This window comes from Trichosurus vulpecula, chromosome 4, assembly GCF_011100635.1.
Source record: "Trichosurus vulpecula isolate mTriVul1 chromosome 4, mTriVul1.pri, whole genome shotgun sequence".
Lineage (NCBI taxonomy): Eukaryota > Metazoa > Chordata > Mammalia > Diprotodontia > Phalangeridae > Trichosurus > Trichosurus vulpecula.
In genome coordinates, this window is record NC_050576.1 from 301273694 (window position 1) to 301294591 (window position 20898).

Sequence of the window (20898 nt, forward strand, 5' to 3'; positions counted from 1 at the left end):
ACTGATTGGTGGTGATCAGTGCAAATCACTTATAAATTGACTGAGAGAAAAATAATCTAATATGTTGCCAAGGCAGATTTCCGACTGTTCAGATCATCTGCACTATTAGCATGAAGAGTTGAGATTGTATATGGTGTCAAAGCCATAAATTGAAAAAATCCACTAGCATTTCGTTAATTTTAGGTCATGTTTATAGTTCTCATCATGAAATATATTTAAGTGAAAGTCTCCTTTGCTTTTTAAGGATCAATAATTACTACTACTGAGTAAAAGATAACATGCTGGAATGTCACACAGTTGTATAAAATGCAGTATTGCCCATAGGCCTAGTGTAACTCAGTATTTTTTAGATAACTGTTTTCACCGTGATTCAGGGTTTTTTAAGCCAACATTAATGATTATATTTCAGAAAAAAGTTACAGATAGATACCTAATGAGTGAATTTCCTTGGTTTCTGACATTCACCCACAGTTAATAGGCCATAACATAAAATAACTACTCTCGAATATAAACTTAATTATTAATTAGAAGGAAAATTTTCATTTATTATAACTTTTTTGTTTTTTGTAAATAGCATTTCATTTTTTCCAATTACATGTAAATATAGTTTTCAGCATTCATTTTTTTTTAGGTTTTGAGTTCCAAATTTTTCTCTCTCCCTCCTCTCCCCTTCCCCAAGACAACAAGTAATCTGATACAGGTTATATATGTGCAATCATGTTAAACACATTTCCACATTAGTGAAAAAAGAATCAGAATAAAAGGGGAAAACCAAGAAGAAAGAAAAAACAAAAAAAGTGAAAATAGTATGCTTTGATCTGCATTCAGACTCCAAAGTTCTTTCTGGATGTAGAGCATTTTCTATTATGAGTCTTCTGAAATTGTCTTGGATCATTGTATTGCTGAGAAGAGCTAAGTCTGTCATAGTTGATTATTACACAGGGTTGCTCCCTATAACCTTTTAAGATCAGAAAAATAATTTGTAAACTTAAAACCCAGCAAACCTACCTGAAAAGGTAGAGAAATCCGTATCATCAAATTGGAAAAGTGATTCATATGTATTGGTTGAAAATTACTCAGTTGACTCCTGGAGGGAAGATAAAGCACATCTATCTGAACTTCCAAACCTTGCATTCTATGGAACTCCTTTAATCACTATGATAGCCTTTTCATCACATTCATATACTCTTGTATTTTTTAACAAGTTGATCCTTTTAACTCTTCTAAGTGCTTATGTTCAAACTTTCTCATTGTATCTGAAACAATCAGCATTGATATTGATTTTTTTTCTTAGTTCTAGGCACAGACAGGGTGGAACAGATGACCAGAACTTACAATGACATTGACGTGGTCACACACCTTCTGGCTGAGGTAGGATCACATCTTCCCCTTGAGTAAAGATTACTAACTTAAGTTCAAATGATCATTTTTCTTTAGCAGCAATAAGGAAATTAATTGTTATTAGTTGCTGTAACTTAAGTACTTAGAAAATCAAAAGAGTAGAAGGTCCCCTCCAACAATAGCTTCGCCTCTGAATCTACATTTATTTGGATCTGATTAGATATTAAAATTCAGGTGCAGAGTAATTAAAAATACTGTATTAAAACTCTTTTACTTTACCCCAATTAAGCATATAAGTCTATCACTACCTATCCCTGAATACTTATTGTCTTACCCGTTATCTAGCTTTTTTGCCAACCTAGCCTTTGAGCCTCAAAACTCTTGGTCTTTTAGTGTCTCTCGGGATCTTATTTTCCTCATCTGTAACAAGAGGCAGTTAGAGTAGATGATTATTTTATAAAGTCTCTTACACCTTTAACCATCTTATGATCCTACTCTGTGAAATAACATTGTCCCTGTCTTCTAGAAACTTAAAACTATTAGCCCGTATAGAGCTGCCTTCTTCCTTTCCTTTTTCTCTTCTCTCCTCTTCATCTTACCCAAGCTGGGAGTACAGTGTCCAGTCACGGGCTTGATCCCAGTACTGATCGCCCTCTGCTCTGCTTTTTCAATGTCAGCAGCCCAGTGGCCCTCTGCTTCTAGAGGCTTACCCTATTGGTGCTTGACATCATCCCAGATGCCCAGTTTGGTTTAGTCCTACATTTTCAGAGCTTCTAAACTCCAGTGATCCCCTAGCCTTAGCCTCCCGCAGGAGCAGGGATCATTCAGGTTTGTACCACCACACCCAGCTATGGAGCTACTCCCAACACACCTAACTACTGGCATTCATTTCAATGCCCCTTTTCTATAACATTACTTAATAATTGTGTTTCCTGACCCTACTTCTAAGGGTGTAACAACAGTGCTGTTTGCCGCTACTAAAGCTGTGTAAAACCAACAACACCAACACACAGAAGGACTGCTAGCACAGATTCTGCTTTTCTAAGGAAAGCAGCTTTAAGGGGTTAACAATCTCACTTTAATCAAACATACATATATATAATTCACTTAGTTCAGGGGAGAAAGCCAGCACTTTGAACTTCAGAGCAAATACAAATAGAAATTACAGATAGAAAATATCAACAGATCAAATAACACAAGCCAGTAGGCAGGCTTCTAGCTTTCTGTCCAGCATCTCAATATATAGTTACTAGGGAAGCACCAATATCTGGATTTTCAAGTCGGGGTAGGGGGGCTGGCTCCTTAACAACGACTACCCAGAGTCTTGTCTAATTAAATCACGCAGCACCCTTCCACTGAGTGAGAGCCCCTAGCTAAACCTCTAACCTTTGAATTTATATAGCCTGTTCAGGGTCAAGGGGTGTCACAACCATGCAACTCAAACCTACATGAACTAGACTTTCCTTTGATGTAAGCAGGTCATCAAAAACTCGCCATTTAATCAAAAAAACAAAAGCCAGACTCATCAAAGGCACTTGATTACCTAAGTGTTCCAAAAGAGAAAACGGTAAAAAAAAAAAAAAAAAAGTCCCACCTTACCATAACAGAGGGTCACATTTACATGTATTCTCTAGTGCTCCACAACCTTGAAGCCTTCAGGATCCTTGTGTAAGACGATGAGCAATAACTCTCAATGTGAAAAATTAGATATTGATTTGCATTTAGCACTGAGGCCTTCACATGTTTGGCTGAAAAATTTTCCTCCTTTCTTTTCTCTGGAATTAAAATGGGATTTGACACTTTCTAGGAATTCACATTTGTGACTAGAGTTTCTGGAGTATGTTGTATTAAGTAACACTTTACTTACTGTCAAGTGAAAACTGTTTGCTGTTTGAGCAGAGAGATCGGGACCTCGAGCTAGCAGCTCGTATTGGACAAGCTCTCTTGAAGAGGAACCATGTTCTATCTGAACAGAATGAAGCCCTTGAAGAGCAGTTGGGACAAGTTTTTGACCAAGTGAGTGGTTTTCCTGAATGATAGAGGCCTTAAGAGAGCAGAGTTATCTGCTATGGTGGATTCTCTGAAATGATTCTATCACATAAGGCCGCTCTGTCAGGGTGGAATATTTTGACTGCCATTATAATGAACACAGTGATGGAAGAAGATATATCGAAGGTCCTCTATTATGTGATTGTGCTCTTATTAATCATGTGAAAATAACTTAATACTTGTGATAAGCTGCTTGTGTAGTAATGGTCTATTTTGCCCCTGTTTTAGCCATGCTGTTTGTGTTTTATGAAGTTTTCATCTTGAATTTATGTTAAAGATCCGTCAGTACTTCAGGGATCTGTAATTTGATCAGTGAGGCTGGTACTCCCATCACCAGTATTGATCATAACCTATATTATATCACTTAGATGTTCTTTCTGAACTTTACTTGGTTGGTCTTTGGACAACATGGCGGCCCCAAACCCAAAGCTTTGACGGCTTGGTGTAGGATCCATCAGAGTTTGCCCTCTACTAACATATCCTTTGACATCCCAGAGTCCTTTCTGTGACTTCTTGAAACAGAAAGGCTTGAATGGAAATGTGAAAGATAGGAACTCCTCCCTTTCCTGTGATGCCTTTAGTCATTGTTATTCACAGTTTAAATAGAAAATGCAGCTTGCCTCTTAACAATAAATTTGTTCGTTTAAATTGATTTCTATTGAATTGTAACTTATTAGAATGCTTATATTGTTAAAACTTCAAAGCTGCATTGTAGCAAAAAATGTTCTCAATTTGTAGCTTGGGGAAGACTGAGTGAAGTTTTTTCATCTCTTACTATCTTTCATGTCAGGCAGAAAAATGTTACTTTTAGAGTTGTTGTCTTAGTTTAAATTGTGGTACAATTCTCAGAATTCAGAGGCCATGTTGTCTGCTGTATAAAGTATGAAATAGGAAACACATGGTAAATCAGATACTTTTTGTATTTAGGTTAATCAGCTGCAGCATGAGTTGTCTAAGAAAGATGCATTACTTCGAATTGTCTCCGTTGCTTCAGAAGAGAGTGAAACTGATTCCAGTTGTTCTACACCTCTTAGATTTAATGAGTCTTTCAGCCTTTCCCAAGGTCTCTTACAGGTGGACATGCTACAAGAAAAACTCAAGGAACTGGAGGAAGAGAATTTGGCTCTCCGGTCTAAGGTAACCTAATGCTAATCCTCTCTTGCTTCACAGTGCTTGTTAAAATTAGCGAGTGGGGCGGGGGGGAGCCGAGGTGGGTGGAGTGGAAAGGAAGATCTGGTAAGTTTAGAGCAGGATTTCTTAATCTAGAGTCCATAAACTTGGTTTTTAAAAAAAAATACTTGTAAAATATTTTGGTAGCTGTATAACTGGTTTCCTTTATAATCCTGTATATTTTATTTTACTCATTCACTTAAAAAGATTGTTCTGAGAAGGGCACATAGGCTTCACCAGACTTCCAAAGGGGATCCATAACTCAAAAAGGGTCAAGAACTCCTGGTTTAGAGTATGCCCAAGATTTCCTTGAGGTTACACTACTTATGCCTGTCTGTGCATTCCCATGGTCCTAAATTTACTTACTTTAAAAGGGAGAAGGTGTTGAACTTTGCAAGAAAAAGAAGTTTAGAAAATTCTTTAGAAATCTTTCGGTAGACCATTTCACCCAAATCAACTTCAAAAGTATGAACTATAGCTTCAGTCATGAGTATACACGAAACACATCTATTCACAGAGATTGCTTTTTTCCATACCACTCATTGGTTGGTACATGTGAGGTTGTGTCCTTATCTATTTCTTCTCCATCCAGAATATCTAACCTAAATAGAGTTTTCAATATATTGGGATTTATTCCCTTGAGTCATAGTGGAAAACAGGATGCTATAGTGAAAAGGGCTGTCACTGAGGAGTCAGGGGACCCCAGTGTGAATCCCTGTCCTGCCCTTTCCTACCTATGTCACCCGGGGGAGACCACTTAATCTCCCTGAGTCTCATTCAGTTCCTTGTCTGTCAAGTAAGAGGGTTGGACTAATTTGACATCTCAGGTCCATTTCAGCTTTTAAGTCTGATTGCATGATCCTTCTTGGGTAGGGTATCTTGTGATCATCCTTCACTGGCTTCTCTTCCTCCTTTCATTCTGTAAAGGGAGCTAGATGTTCTGTAAGAGCCTTCCCCTTTCCCTCCCTTGGTGAGCTCAGTATTCCACTGCTGTGGCTTCACTTCATCACTCCTTGGCAGATGACACCTGAGCTCACATGCCAAGCCTGCCTTAAACTCTTTTCCCAAACTAGAGTCCTCCATTTCCTACCCCCTTCCCCTCCAATTTTGCATATCTTGATGAACAAGTGCCCGTCAGCAGCATCTTATCTAAATGTGATGTGTCTACCACAGGGACTCTTCACACAGTAGGTGCTTAAATGTGTGTTGAATTTTAATCATTCAGCAGGCATTTATTAAATCGCAGTTATGCAGAAGACACAGTAGTAGGTGCTATAGATACAAAGACAAAAATAAATCAGGTCTTGCCCTCACGGAATTTATGTTCTACTCTGGGAAAACAACATGTGCATCAGTTAGCCAATGCAAAATGTATACAAGATAAATACAAAGCCTCGGGATTGGGGGAGGGAGGAGAGAGACAGTAATAACTGGGGGAATCTCAAAGGGCCTCTTGTAAAAGGCTGCATTTGGGCTAAGCCTTGGACACAGTCTTTTGGAGGGGTAGAGGTGTGAAGGAAGTGCATTCTGTTTGTAGGGGGCAGCTTAGGCAAGTCATGGAGACAGGAGATAAAACGTAGCATAGGATGCAATGGTAAGTAGGCTCATTTAATGGTTAACGATGCTTAATGAGGGAGGGCAATAAGTGTGGGATCAGCTTAGAAAGCTAGGTTGGAACCAAGCTATGGAGGACTTTAAGTGTCAGCCAGAGGAGTTTGTGCTCAATTTTCAAGGCAGTAGGGAGCCACTCAGTCTTCTTGAGCAGGACAGTGACGTGATTAGGAAGCTCTGTGAAGAATGCATTGGATAAGGAAGAGCCTACAGACAGGGAGACGAATTAGAAGGCTTCAGCTACTGCTTGGGCAAGAGTTGGTAAGAGAAGGGAGCAGATGAGGCAATATGTTGTGGGAATGGAATTGACAAAATTTAGCAACTGACTGGATAGGAGGGGTGAGGGACAGTGAATAGGAGAGGATTGCTTATCCGGGTGATATGAAGGATGGTGGGGTCCTCAAAGGAAATAGGGAAGTTAGGGAAGAAGGATGGGCCTTAGGAGAAAAGATAATGAGACTAGAGCTGGATTTATAGATCTGAGATTCATCTATATAAAGATGATAATTGAATCCACCGTAGCTGATAAGACCACCAAGGAAAAAAAGGGTTTTCTTTAGGGGATGGTCCATGAATGATGGACCAGTACAAGAAACTGAGAAGAAGGAGGAGAGAGAGGAGTCACAAAAACCCAAGGAGGAGAGAGTGATTAGCAGTACTGCAGAGGCTGAGAAGAAGAATCCCTCTGGTTTAGCAGTTAGCAGCCTTGAAGAAAGTGATTTCATTTGAATGTTGAGGTCATAAACTACATGGGAATGGATTGAGGAATGAGTGAAAGGAGAGGAAGTGGAGACAGTCTCACTAGGAGTTTGGTTGTAAAAGGCTACTAGCTTGAGAGGATGGTAGGGGCAAGTGAAGGTTTTGATAGGATGAGGAGGACCTTTGAGGGTGTAGAGGGAGAGATTAAGGAATAGAGAGGGGAGGGGTGACAGTGAATGAGAGAAGCAAACTACTAAGAGAGGAGATCCAAAGGCATCAGGGGTGAGGAGAAGATCTTCTTTGTCAGAGACTTAGAGTCAGAGAGGACGGTGGGTGATGGCAAGGTTTGTCTGTAATTTATGACCTGCCATGTTAATGCTATTAATATATTAGTTAATGCTCTAAGTTTTCATCCAGAGGTTTGAGTAGAAATTTGGGTCCCATACTTTGCTCTTCTCAGGAACGTAAGGTGCAGGGACAACTCCAGGGGACTCACAATGGAGAATGCTATCTCCATCCAGAGAAAGAACTGTGAAGTTTGAATACAGATTGAGGCGCACTACATGCTTGCCTTTTTTTGCTTCTCTTTTGTTTTTGTTTTTGGGGTTTTTTTTTTGGTTCTGTTTCTTCTTTCTTATGATTCATTCCATTGGTCATAATTCTTCTCCACAACTTGACTAGTGTATAAATTAATTCAATGCGAAGTTATACATGGTAGTTATATGAGATTCCATGCTGTCTTGGGGAGGGAAGGGGGAGGGAGGGGAGAAAATCTGGAACTCAAAATTATGTAGACCCGTGTGTGGTAAACTAAAAATAAATAAATGAATTATTAAAAAAAAATTGGGGTCCCAAACCTAGCCTGGTTCACTCCATAGACATTTGTGCTTTACTTTTTATTTCCTACCAACTTGCTAATCAGTTGCTCACAAAAATTGCAATAAAAATTCCTTTGTGATGATTTTTGCATTCTCCTTCCTTCTAGAACTAGAGTAATACCTGATGCTGTAAATGTTGTCTTGGTTTTTATCTTTCTAGTCCAGCATGCTCTGTTTTGTTTAGAGTCCTGATAGTCACGACACTGTCTTTTCCTCATTCACTTTACTCCCTTGCCTACTTCTAATAAAAAAAAGTTTACTGTATCCTTGGGGTGTGTGTACATATGTTTAAAGTGCCCTCAGGGTTGTACATCACCTGCGGTAATGACTGCATGGAAATTATCAAGGTTATCCTTAGTTCACTATAATGAAGTTCTGTGAAAGTATTATTCTGTAATCCCTCATTTTGTGATCTATACTGTACAGGTACATAGTTTTATGGAGATACCTTCATGAACTTGAATATCTTCATATCTCAAATGAGATATAAAGGTCATTTCAATTACTCATAACTCATTATTAGAGAATTAAAATATGCCACTATTACAGAACTCACCGCAACCACTTTTTTCTATTAAAGGCTTGTCACATAAAGACCGAAACAATTACCTATGAAGAGAAGGAGCAGCAACTTGTCAATGACTGTGTTAAAGAACTCCGTGAGTATTAGATTTCCCTTCTGTCATTGGAACTCGGGTATAGAGCATTCTAGAATGGCCATTTTTCAAGTTTAATAATGCTTAATTTTTTGGCTATTTTTGGGTGAACATTCAAGTCAACAGATATTTAAGGGCCTACCAATAAAACAACTTCATTAAGCTACCTACTATATGCAAGACACTGAATGGAGTATAAGGGTTACAAAGACAAAAATGAGGTAATCTCTACCCCTAAGAAACTGACATTGTGTTTCATAAACTTCGAGTTCGCAATTGACTAAATTTTATGTAGAAGTCAAATTGAAGATTTCTCTAAGAATATTTCAAACAGCACTTTGAAGTACATTTTAATATCTTGGTAAGTAGCCTCAGTTTTTTTTGCTTAAATGACAGAGGTGGACTAGGGTGATAGCCAAGGTGCTTATGATTTTATGACTGTAAAGATCCTTAAGGTGAAATAAAACACCAAACTTAATTTTCAAATGTTTTACTTCCTACACCCCCAATACTAGTTGTTAAATCAGGCTTATATCACTATCCATAATACCAAAGTACAACAACTGAAAAGATGTGGGAAAAAAGACATGTCACCTCAAAGAGGGATAAGTGACTGTCTGTCAAGAACCACTGACACCCAAAACTATCGATCAAGAATGACATAAATGCAGATTGAATTTAGGTTTTAGGTCAAAAGATTTTTGAGAGAGAGGATAAAATGTTGTGCAAGACCAGTTTTTAAACTAAAGATAGGAAACGCAATTCTGTTCAATGCATTTTAACAATTAAAAAAAGTTTTTTAGTACTGTGTCATGATCAATTAAGAGGAACAACCAGGAAGAAATAATAGTAGTTAATAATAATAGCTAGCACTTATGTAGTGCCTACTATATACCAGGCACAACAACCTTAGGAAGTAGGTGCTATTATTACCTCCATTTTACAGATGAGGAAACTGAGGCAAACAGAGCTTAAGTCACTTGCTTAGGGTTACAGAGCTTGTGAGTGTCTGAGATTGGATTTGAACTCAGATCTTCCTTACTCTAGGCCCAATGCTGTATCCATGTAGCTGCCTAAGAAAGGAAGTGGGACAGGGGAAGGAAAGAAGAGAGAGAAAAAGACACCAAAGGAGAGAAGAAGGCTGTAGCTTATATAATAAGTGTGGCTCTTGGTCCTTCCCACTCATTTAGGCTCCAAGCATCTACATTAAGTTATTCCAGAATTTTTGGGCTCTAAGAAACTTTAAAAATCAAATCTCTCCTTTTACAGATGAAAAAATAATCTCAAACAAGTGAAAGGATTTCACAGAGCTACCAAATTGCAAAGCTAGTTTTCTGGTTACTCATTACTCTCCTCTGAAGTCTAATTATCTCTCCACCAACTTAAAAGTCTTTTCTGAACTGAGAAATAGCTGAGAGGAGTGGGGAGGAGGGGTCTGGTTTTCCATGTTTTGGTGGGCTGTTCTTTCCTCTAAATTTTAAAGTTTATTTTTGAAATAAATATTTACTTTCTCTTGGAATCCTCATAGCTTAACATGGGTGTGAAAGAATGACAGAGGTTTTAGAAATTTCCCCTAAAAATGTTGAATGTTTTGCTAACTTGCCTGAAAATCTATCCGACTTGCAAAGGCTCCCTGCTTGATGAAAGTTGCCTTCCTTCTCAGTAATTAAGCCACCATTTCTTTCATTTTTCAGATATTTTTCAAATCCAAATCTTTTTGTTTTTTTAAGATTAATCAAATGATACTACAGATGATCATGAGTGTTCTCCCCAAGGAAAACTCAGTGAAAAACCGTTGAGTGAAGTGGACTAGGTGTAAAAGATTGAGTTTTGTTTGTTTTTTCCTCCAAGTGGGTCTTGTGTTATTATTATTTATTATTTTTAGCTCTACTAGAACCCTGCTAGGTTAAAAAAAAATGCTAGCTTACCTATGCCTAGGATTGCATTTTAACACCTTAAACGTAACTATTCTGTTTTACCTACTGTCCTGGTAAGAGCTGTTTCTGAGTCATGGGCCAAATATCCTACCATCCCAAAAATATCTTAAAGAAATTGTACCTGAATTGCTACTCTGTCCCAAACTTGCTTAACTTGACTAATTCTTTTATTGTTGTTCAGTTGTTTTAGTCATGTCCGACTCTGTGACACCATTTGGGGTTTTCTTTGCAATGATCCTGGAAGGGTTTACCATTTCCTTCTGCTCATTTTACAGATGAGGAAACTGAGGCAAACAGGGTTAAGTGACTTGCCCAATGTCACACAGCTAGTAAGTATCTGAGACTGGATTAGGTCTTCCTGACTCCAGTCCTGGCACTCTATCCACCGTGCCACCTAGCTGCCATGACTCATTCTGCATTGACAACTCTACCCGAGTTGTTTCCCATTGTCTTTGAGTTAAAATCTTGTTGACAGGATTGTTTAATTCCATGTATGTACAAAGGTGCTTTTGCATCAGCTCTAAATGCATGATCCTTTGGCCTCATCTGAAACTCTGAATCATAAAGTAGAAGTACCCAATTAAAATGTATGCCTTATTTCAAAACATATCTGCCCTTGTAGGGAATATCCTTGAATCAGTGCCCACTCAAGGTGAGCCGCTCTAGAAGTCCTCATCTGATTTGAGCTTGGACACTGGGGGCCGCCTTTAACCAATGCTTGCCCTCAGTTGCGATGGTTTTTCATCTTTTGCTATTTCACGAAAGAAATTCATACTCCACACTACAGTTTTTTAAGGCAGATTCTTAAACCAGCTGGATTTGAGAAAGTTGTTTTTTAACAGGGTTAGTGTTTATAGTTGTTGGCATTGTCAGTAGCCTGCTAACAAGTAGTCAGGGTTCTGGGTTACAGACCTTAGCTGCAACTATGTAGCTGGGTGATCTTGATCACTGTAGGCAGAGAAATGCCACCGTGTGTTCCCCTGGTGTCCTTAGAGGTATAAGAATTGTTCTTTTAACTCCATTTGACTCTCAGGTGAGACAAACGCGCAGATGTCCAGGATGACAGAAGAGTTATCAGGGAAGAGCGATGAACTGATTCAGTACCAGGAAAAGATCTCCTCCCTCTTGTCGCAGATCCTTGATCTTCAGCATAAACTTAAAGAAGTAGGTTTTAAAGGCATAAGCCATTTTCATGCCCTATCATTAGACCACAGGATATTCTAAATACACCCTAACCTAACTGTGCAGTTTCTTTCACACCCACCCCAACCATTCTGTTAGCACACCATGCCACCTGCACTGTAGGACAGGCCTTTCACTGTCACCAAGGCTGTCATCATCACTTCCTCATTGGTCCAGTCTGTCTAATGTGCCAGTTTAATCATCATAATGCGTATTTCTGATCCATTCATGTCCCTGCTTGAAAACTGCCCTGGTTCTTCATTATCTACCAAGTAGTTATGTCTGCTTAGCCTAGAACTTGAGACCTAGACCAACTGACTCCAGTCTGCCTTCAGCCTATCTCACATGACTCCCTGTCATATACTGTGTTCTTCAACCATTGAATCATTGGAGTTGCCTGTGTTTGGAATACAGATCCTCACCTCCACCTCCACTTCTGAGTCTCTCTCTGGAAAACGGAGTAACTGTTCACCTAACTCAATAGGCTACCATGTGACCTATTAGTAAATAATCCTTGTAGTTCTCTGGACAATTTGGAGGACAAATAGTTTTTGTCCGTGTTAGACTTTATAGTTATTTTATAACTATGAGTCTAATGTTACAATTAGGATTTTATGAAATTGCCTCTTCAAGAATAACTGTTATTCATATCAGAATTTCTTATGATATCATATGCTTCCTCCATAAAAATAATAGCTGTATGTTATATGCTTAAAATTTTAAGTATTTTTTTTAATATGACATTAGCATGTGATTGAAAAAGAAGAACTGAGGCTTCACCTCCAAGCTTCCAAGGATGCCCAAAGACAGCTGACAATGGAGGTAATGTGTTTTCTTGTCCTTTTTGTGTCTCTCTCTTTCTAGTGAATAGAGGATTCACTGATTCTTTGGTGGTGTTTTAGGAAGAATTATATAACTTGAGAAAAATGAGAAAAGCAATGATTCTTAAGAAAAATAATCAGGAGGCATCTATGGACTATTATTGGCATGTTCTATGAATGACAAAAAAAAATTTAAATTCTGTAGAATTCTTCAGCAAAAATAAATTTTTCAGCCTAACTCACATGACTGCTAACAAGACAGTTCCTTTTACATAGGGCCAATGATCTCAAATGAGAACGGCAGAGATTATTGCAGTGAAGGAGCCTGCCTTGTCAACACGCTGCTTAAAAACAGCAATAGAAGTACCAGAAAGAAGCTAAACTACCAGAAACCCTCAAAAGTTGGAAGTAATTCACAGAGATGATGGATTCAGTGGTCTCCCATCTGTGATCCATGGTGCGCCGTTGGTTTCCTCCCAGAGTCAGCACCCTGGCATGGGCAGTGGTTCTTCTCGGGCTGACCTATGGGAGGACATGGAGGAATGGGAGGAATGCCTTGTGGGTAGAGCAAGTGCAGGTGGCGTGCTGCTGGTGTCGTGTGACATCAAAAAGCCATGGAAGTAGTTCAAGACAGCTAGGTGGCGCAGTGGATAAGAGTGCTGCACAGGGGGTCAGGAAGGCCCGAGTTCAAATCCTGCCTCAGACATTTGCTAACTGTGTGACTCCAGGCAGTCATTTAACCTCTCGCAGACTCAGTTTCCTCATCTGTAAAATGGGTATACCAATAGCACCTCCCTCCCAGGGCTGTTACAGGACTCCAGTGGAATGACATATGTACAGTGTTTTGTGAACTTTAACATACTTCATAAATGTTCGCTGGAATTACTGTTATTTCTACAAAAAACAAGAAAGGGCAGGCAAAATTTGAATAGAGTATGCTGAAAGTTGAGATTGGCATTTATTTCAGAATCAACTTTGTTAAAACAACTAAGCATTCTTTTAAAAAACAAAGTACTTAAAGATCAAGATGACTTTTAGGAGAGCAGGGATCATCATATGTAATGCTGTAATCCATAGATACTTTTCAGCTGTGAGTAACTGGGTGATAGATCAGTGGAATCACGAGGGATGAGGTTAAAGATTAGCACTATTTTAATCAACTACTGAAGGGCCCTTTGGTGCTTGAAGAGAGAGAAGATCAGTGAGGTGGGGGCTAGGAAAAGAGATGTTGGTGAGGAGGTGAGACAGGAGGCATTAAACTTTTGTAAAAGTTAATAATATAACATAGGTGGACTTTTCCACGTGTGAGTTTGGGAAGGATTAGTCTAGTGAAATACAGGTGATTATATTCCTTCCCTCAGATGATCCCTTCATATTCAACACACCATGTGCTCTCTCTCTCTCTCTCTCTCTCTCTCTCTCTCTCTCTCTCTCTCTGTATATATACATATATATATATATATATATATATATATATATATATATATATATATATATATATATATACACATACATACATACATACATACACACATATGCATATTCCTTTCATCTGCTCTGCTACTGAGGTCTCATGAATCATATGCATCATCTTTTCATGTAGGAATGTAAACAAAACAGTTCAACTTTAGTAAGTCCCTTATGATTTCTCTTTCTTGATTACCTTTTCATGCTTCTCTTGATTCTTGTGTTTGAAAGTCAAATTTTCTATTCAGCTCTGGTGTTTTCATTGAGAAAGCTTGAAAGCCCCCTATTTTATTGAAAGTCCATATTTTGCCTTGGAGCATTATACTCAGTTTTGCTGGGTAGGTGATTCTTGGTTTTAATCCTAGCTCCTTTGACCTCCGGAATATCATATTCCAAGCCCTTCAGTCCCTTAATGTAGAAGCTGCTAGATCCTGTGTTATCCTGATTGTGTTTCCACAATACTCAAATTGTTTCTTTCTGGCTGCTTTCAGTATTTTCCCCTTGATCTGGGAGCTCTGGAATTTGGCGACAATATTCCTAGGAGATTTCTTTTTGGGATCTTTTTGAGGAGGTGATCTGTGGATTCTTTCAATTTCTATTTTACCCTCTGGCTCTAGAATATCAGGACAGTTCTCCTTGATAACTGATAGAAGGATAGAAGGATTTTAAAGACACTGCTTTAAAATATCTCCATGTGACCATCAAGAATTTAAAAAAAAAATCCTATGTTCTCCAACTATGCAAAAATCTCACATATGCATTGTGTTGGTTTCTTTGTTCAGACCTGTGATTTCACCAGGAACTCCCCTTGGAAACTCCCTCTACCAAAGCAGATGGCAGCTCTCCTTGCAACCTGTTATCTCAAGAGAGCTGCCCAAAGGATCAAATATTTAGGCAAAACAGTTAAAAAAAAAGCCCATCTGATTTTTCTTAGGTTCTTTATAACGAGCCAGTCTACTAAATATGCTTACAAATGTATAATCTCTCTGACATTTACTATCTATGTGGCCTTAGACAAGTCCCTCATCTGTTAAAAAGGAATAATAATGCTTGCTACTATCTTGGAGTTGGGGGGAAAGACTTTCTAAACTTTGTAAAGCATTATAGAAATATAAATTTTGTGGATAATTTATTAAATGCATTTGAATTAATTAGGCCTTTAAAAAGACAAATGTAACAAGGAGTTCAACAGAAAATGCATTTTACTCTCAATTAACCAACATTTATTAAGTGCCTGTTTTGTGCTAGGCACTAAGTATACCTGTGTAGGCATAAAGAATGATTCCCAAACCAGGGAAACAAATCCTTTGTTTAGAAAGATTAATCACCTGAAAATGAAGTAAAAAAAAATAATTCTTAAACTTTCCTGACTTTAGTATTTTTTTATTTGAAAATGATTTTATTTTAAAAATTTATAAATACTATATGAAATGTGACTTATAGCTAATCTGTTTCCTCCTTGATACTCAAATAGGATAACAAATTTGATCAAATGAAATGAGATAAATTTGATCAAATAAGAAAATACTTTGCAAATTTTAGAGTACTATATAAGTGCATATCATTATTACCCTAGATTACAAATTTAAATTTCAGGGTGGGAAGAATTATATCTAATTGTCTGTAGCGAGGATGTACTTTGGCACTTCAGGAATATATCAGCTGTATTCATTTGGTATGAACTGGTTGACAGTACTGAAAAAAGTTCACTTCTTCCTGAGAAAAGCTTGCTGCTTAGTTGAGAAATTTTCTTTCATTGTCATAGTGAGATATTGATCATTCCTGTTTCTCATTTCAGCTGCATGAGTTACAGGATCGGAATGCAGAGTGTCTGGGAATGCTACACGAATCCCAAGAAGAAGTAAAGGAACTCCGTAGTAGATCTAGCCCTGCGGCCCATTTATATGGCCCCCAACAGTGTGGAGCATTTTCTGCGGTAAGGAGACCAGAGTACTATACATAGTATTAGGGAAACTGGGGTTTTTTTAACTATATACGCTACAAGCTATGATACCATCAGGACAGTCAGTGAACCAACAATCAAACAATGAACATTTTTTAATGTACCTACTATGTACCAGGCACTGTGCTAAGACCTGGGGATATAAATACAAGTGGAAACAGCCTCTGCCCTCAAGGAGCTCACACTCCAATGAGAGAAGATAGCCCATAAAAGAAAGGGGAGAGGAAGGAGGGATGGGTAGGGATGGACACAAGCATCCAACAAGGAGTCATGGAAGAGGAAGTCCAGAGTGCAGCCTGGAGAGAAAGGAGATACAACTGGCCTGGGCACTGTCTTTAAATGGAGGCTCGTGGAAGAGCCATCCAGTCAAAGGGAAAATGTCGTCTACTATTCGAGTTCCCATGACTAGCATGAGGCTTCAGGTTGTGGAGCTGAGACATGATGGAAGAAGTCAGGGCTGCAGCCTGTGAAGAAGGAAACTTCCTACAAGTAGGCAGTTACTTTAATGTTTAGTTGAGGTAGATGGAATTCTGGGATTGGAATGCTTATATATTTATGAGGAGACATGCAGAGCCAATTTGGCTTCCCTTCTTGTATGTGCCATTCATTGTTTTATCTGCCCCTTGCCTTGCGATCTTGGAGCTCCTTTGAAGCACATGCCTTAGTATTTTTCCTCAGGTGACTTCGACTTTCCCAGTAAATCATGAGCTGGAGTCCTCTGCTTAGGAGAAGGGGTAGGAGGAGGTGGGAGAGATGAAGTTTGTGCTTGAAGAGGGGAGGATCATGTGTGACCCAGTGCATCTCAGGAGGAGACTTGCATTACCTCTTGAAGCAGACCATTTCTCATCTAAACAACTGTTTTCCTTGTAGCTGAAATAACCTATCCACAACTTCTGCAGTTCCTAATGTTGCCTTGCATAAACTAAGTAAAATGAGGGTAACTCCTTCTGTGTGGTTGTCCTTCATCACCCTCCACCCCCAAGTCCTCTCCAGACAAAACACTCCTATGGTGTGTTCTTATGATGCACCAGGTAGAAGCTCCTCACCATCTTTCCTCCATACAAATCCCATCCTTTTCAAAGGCTAGCCGCCAGAACTGAAGAAACTGCTCCAGCTGGGGTCTGGCAGAGCAGAGGACAGCAGGAAAACTCCCACCTCCCTCATTCAGGATGTTGTTTTTCTGTCTATCGATGTGGCCTAAGCACATGTGAGCCCTGCACTCGCCAGTGGCTCCTATTGAGTTTTCAGTCCGTGAAAACCTTGTCTTTTTCACAGTATTCTCATGTATCCACCCTCCCCCCTCATCCCCATTTTGTATTTGCACATTTGTCTTTTTAATCCAATTCTATGAGTTTAATAAGTATTAGCATAAATTAGGCCCCTGTTTTAGTCTGTAGGATCTTTTTAGGATCCTGATTCTGTCATCCAACGTGCTATCTACCCATCTCAGCCATATGTCATTTAAAAGATGCTGTCATCTAAGTCTAATAATTGTTGAACAGAACAGACCTGAATATGGAGCCCTGTAGGATTCTACAAGGCACCTTTCTCCAGATTAGTACTAACTGAGATATTCAGCCAGTTCCAGGTGCACCTGACACTGCTGTCATCCAGCCACATTTCTGTCTGTTCCAAGGTTATACGTTGGGGACTTTGTCATAGGCCTTCCTGAACTCCAGGCATACCACAGTCCTGGCAGTCATCTGCCAGTCAAGTTGTCCCTGCTCCCCCAAAATAAAGGACATGCTGTTTTGAAGCATGCTTAAATAGTACCCCCCAGATTGTCTAAATTGAAGGGAATAGAATTGCAATGGCACTTTTAGATAATCATGCCAGTTTTACTTTTTGTGTAACCTCACACACAAAACTCCCTCTCCCATATCTCTGCCTTTGCCCTGACAGTCCCCAGCATCCAAAATGCTCTTGTTCCTTGTCTCTCTTTCTTTCTTGCATTCACTGCTTTCCTTCAAAACTACATGAAATTTTTCTGGATCCCTACAGTGGCTAGTGCCCTCCCTCCCCAAAGGGCTCACTAGCCATCTCTTCGTCTCTAAGGTTTGCTAGGATTTTTTCCAAGAATTAAAGTCAAGATCATTAACTGAAGGATCAGCTTTCTTTCTTTGAGGATCAGGTTATCATTGGCCCATATCCAGTCCTGTAGCACCCTTATCTTTTTAGACAGTTTCTCAAAGATTACCAACAGGATCTATGAATTGGTCCAACTATTCTGGAGAGCACGTTGGAACTATGTCCAGAAAGTCACTAAACTCTGCATACTCTTTGACCCTGAAATACCACCGCTAGAGATCAAAGAAGACATAAAAGGTCCCATCTGTATAAAAATACTTATAGCAGCTCTTTCTAGTCACCACTGGAAGCAGAAGGAGGGGAGGATAGGGAAAATGGATGAACAAGTTATGGTAGTGTCCGAAAAGCCTGGGAAAACTTTAATGAACTGATGCAGAGTGAAGTGAGCAGAAACAGAAGATCAATTTATACGTTAACAACATTTTAAAGACAAACAACTTTGAAAGAAAGACTTAGGAACTCTGATCAATTCAGTGACCATTCAGTACCAATATTGAAGCATCCCACTCACCTCCTGACAGAGAAATGATGGATTTAGGGTGCAGATTGAGGCATGCTTTTTGGACATTTGGATCTTTTTGGACATTTTCTGTGCATGTATTTCAGAAATCAAAGTTGGTTGCTGAATTCCCTCAACAGCCACATTAATTTCTTTAAACTGATTCTCCTTTTGTTCCTAGTCAGAATCATATAAGATATAGTATCCTCCTTATCCTTTCTCAAAACTCTTTTGAAAGACACTTCTGACCTTGTATCATTAAAATGGGCAGTGATTTGGGCAACTTCCCAAATCCAGGATGTGTGTCGGGCCATACCTGGATTTCCCTCTGCTTATGTACCCCTAGCTCTGAGCTGGCTGGTCACTTCCTTCCAAGGTTCTATCATTTCTGCTTTGGAAGCCAGTTCTTTATTGATTAGCAGTTGTAGGGGTGGAAGGGGAGAAGGAGAGAGAGCTATAGAGATGTCTAGACATTTGAAGCATCCTGCCCCTCCTCTGTCGCATCTCTGTACCAACTCTGTGGCCCTCAGATCTCATCATCATGATATTTTTACCATTTGCCATCTTTAGTTCTTGCTCCAGGTGTTCTCTACCATATTTACTCCCATCTGGTCTGTGAGTTGCCTCACAGGAGGAAATCTCACTGCCACTTTATCTGATCTCTTCCTTCTAGATTAGGTATGTGTTTACATTGCCAGGATCCTGTTGTGAGTCACATCCCAATAAGTTGTAATGATGCTTGTGAGGAGGTCAGAGGTTACTTCATTTATCTCCGTACATGATTACTGTGTGCATTTGTGCAGAGATATCAGAGTCCTTGATTGTTTTTACAATTTACAATTTTGGTTTAGTTTGGTTTGAACAAAATATTCTTAAATCTAAACTATCCTGTTCAGGAATCTCTAGCAGCTGAAATTGAGGGAACCATGCGTAAAGAACTGAGCTTGGATGAGGAGTCTTCTCTCTGCAAACAAAAGTAAGTCCAGTATGTAATCACCTCTGTGACTAAAGCACCAGAATAAATAGAAAAATGTATTTCTGGGGAGTTTCTCAGGTGTGACCCAAAGTGGCAGGTGTGTGTGGGACTGAGTTATAAAATCATCTGCCATTTATACCTTTCTTTGGTAGCTATCCATTCTTTTAGTTTTCTTAACTTCCTTGTTCTAAAATTTATGAATATTTTAAACTAGTAAACATGTCCTCTTCTGTGGCATTTTAAAACTTGAGAGACTACCCCACTCTAGATAGCTTCAGGTTTAATTAAATAAACATAAATGAGTGGGTTCTGAAGTCTTCCTTCTCCATTAATTCTAGTTTTAATTCTAGCAGCTGCTTGGCTCATAATCTGTCTTAACCACAATGTAAAATTGGGGCAGCTTTTTTTTTTCCCAAAAGATTTCTGGCTTTTCCTTTGCAAATTGCCAGGTTGAAAAAGACATTACCTTCTTCACTCGTTCCCTTCCTGTCCTTCAGCCAGAGGAAAATGCCATTCATTTTCCTTTTTAACAGAGAGCAGCAGAAGCGAGTATTTGACACTGTCAAGGTGGCTAATGATGCGCGCTTCCGTTCAGCCTCATTTCCTGCCCTGCTTCCGATTCCGGGCTCCAACCGTTCAAGTGTCATAATGACGGCAAAGCCATTCCAATCTGGGATTCAGCATCTGGAGAGCAGGACATACTCGAGCCCGAGGAGCGGCGTGGATGATACATCTAAGTAAGGAGTTTAATTTGCTGCTTTGGCTTCTGCATTTCTTATGGCATTTCCATGACCACCTTCACGAATTCAGAACCAAGCAGTCTGGTCACACTGTTCTAGGAACGATGTCATAGAAATAGTCAGGTGTCCATGATCATTTCAAGACCATCATTGCATTTGTTCATATAAGTTTATTAAAATAATTTTCTTTTTAATATCCTAATGTATCCACAGAAGATTATGGCCCAAGAGTTCATGCTTTATTTGTTGACTACACACTTATAAAACTTATCAGCTAATGGAACTGGATTAAAGAGGTCTGCACTCCTAATTTTACATATTTGCGAGGCAGCATGACATAGGAATGGGAAGCCAGCTTGGGAGTCCAGAAGACCTAGGTTCAAGTCCAGTTTATGACAATACTGGTTGTGGGACTTACAGCAAAGGTAACCCCACTTTCCCCCAGGCAAAGTCTTTAAGATTCTAAATTGTAGAGTAGGTGGTACTCTCCATTGGTAAGAGGAGTTCCCTTTGGGGGGCAGTTCCCTGTATCATTGAAACTACACATCCCATCCCAAAAGGTTAGGAAGGTGAAAAGAAGGTATGTTACTCAATTAGAGATATAAATGTGATTAAAGATATTCGTCTCTCTTAGGGGCAGCTAGGTGGCAGAGTGGATAGAGTGCTAGGCCTGGAATTGGGAAAACATGCATTCAAATCTAGGCTTAGATTTTTATTATTTGTGTGATATTTAACAAGCCTTAGTTTCTTCATCTATAAAATGGGGAAAATAACAGCCCCTACCTTGTAGGGTTGTTGTGAGAATCTACTGAGATAATGAT

General features: G+C 39.2%; 1 protein-coding gene across 4 annotated transcripts in view; it reads left to right on the forward strand.

Annotated features, from left to right (window-relative positions):
- Window positions 1-20898, forward strand: part of TRAK2 (trafficking kinesin protein 2) — a 77206-nt gene that overhangs the window by 43643 nt on the left and 12665 nt on the right. For all 4 annotated transcript variants that reach the window (XM_036753970.1, XM_036753969.1, XM_036753972.1 and 1 more), the window contains 9 exons: window positions 1295-1371; window positions 3241-3357; window positions 4318-4527; window positions 8329-8407; window positions 11375-11505; window positions 12271-12345; window positions 15610-15747; window positions 19258-19337; window positions 19871-20074. In XM_036753970.1, coding sequence (XP_036609865.1) covers window positions 1295-1371; window positions 3241-3357; window positions 4318-4527; window positions 8329-8407; window positions 11375-11505; window positions 12271-12345; window positions 15610-15747; window positions 19258-19337; window positions 19871-20074 — 1111 coding nt within the window. The remainder of the gene's footprint in view (window positions 1-1294; window positions 1372-3240; window positions 3358-4317; window positions 4528-8328; window positions 8408-11374; window positions 11506-12270; window positions 12346-15609; window positions 15748-19257; window positions 19338-19870; window positions 20075-20898) is intronic.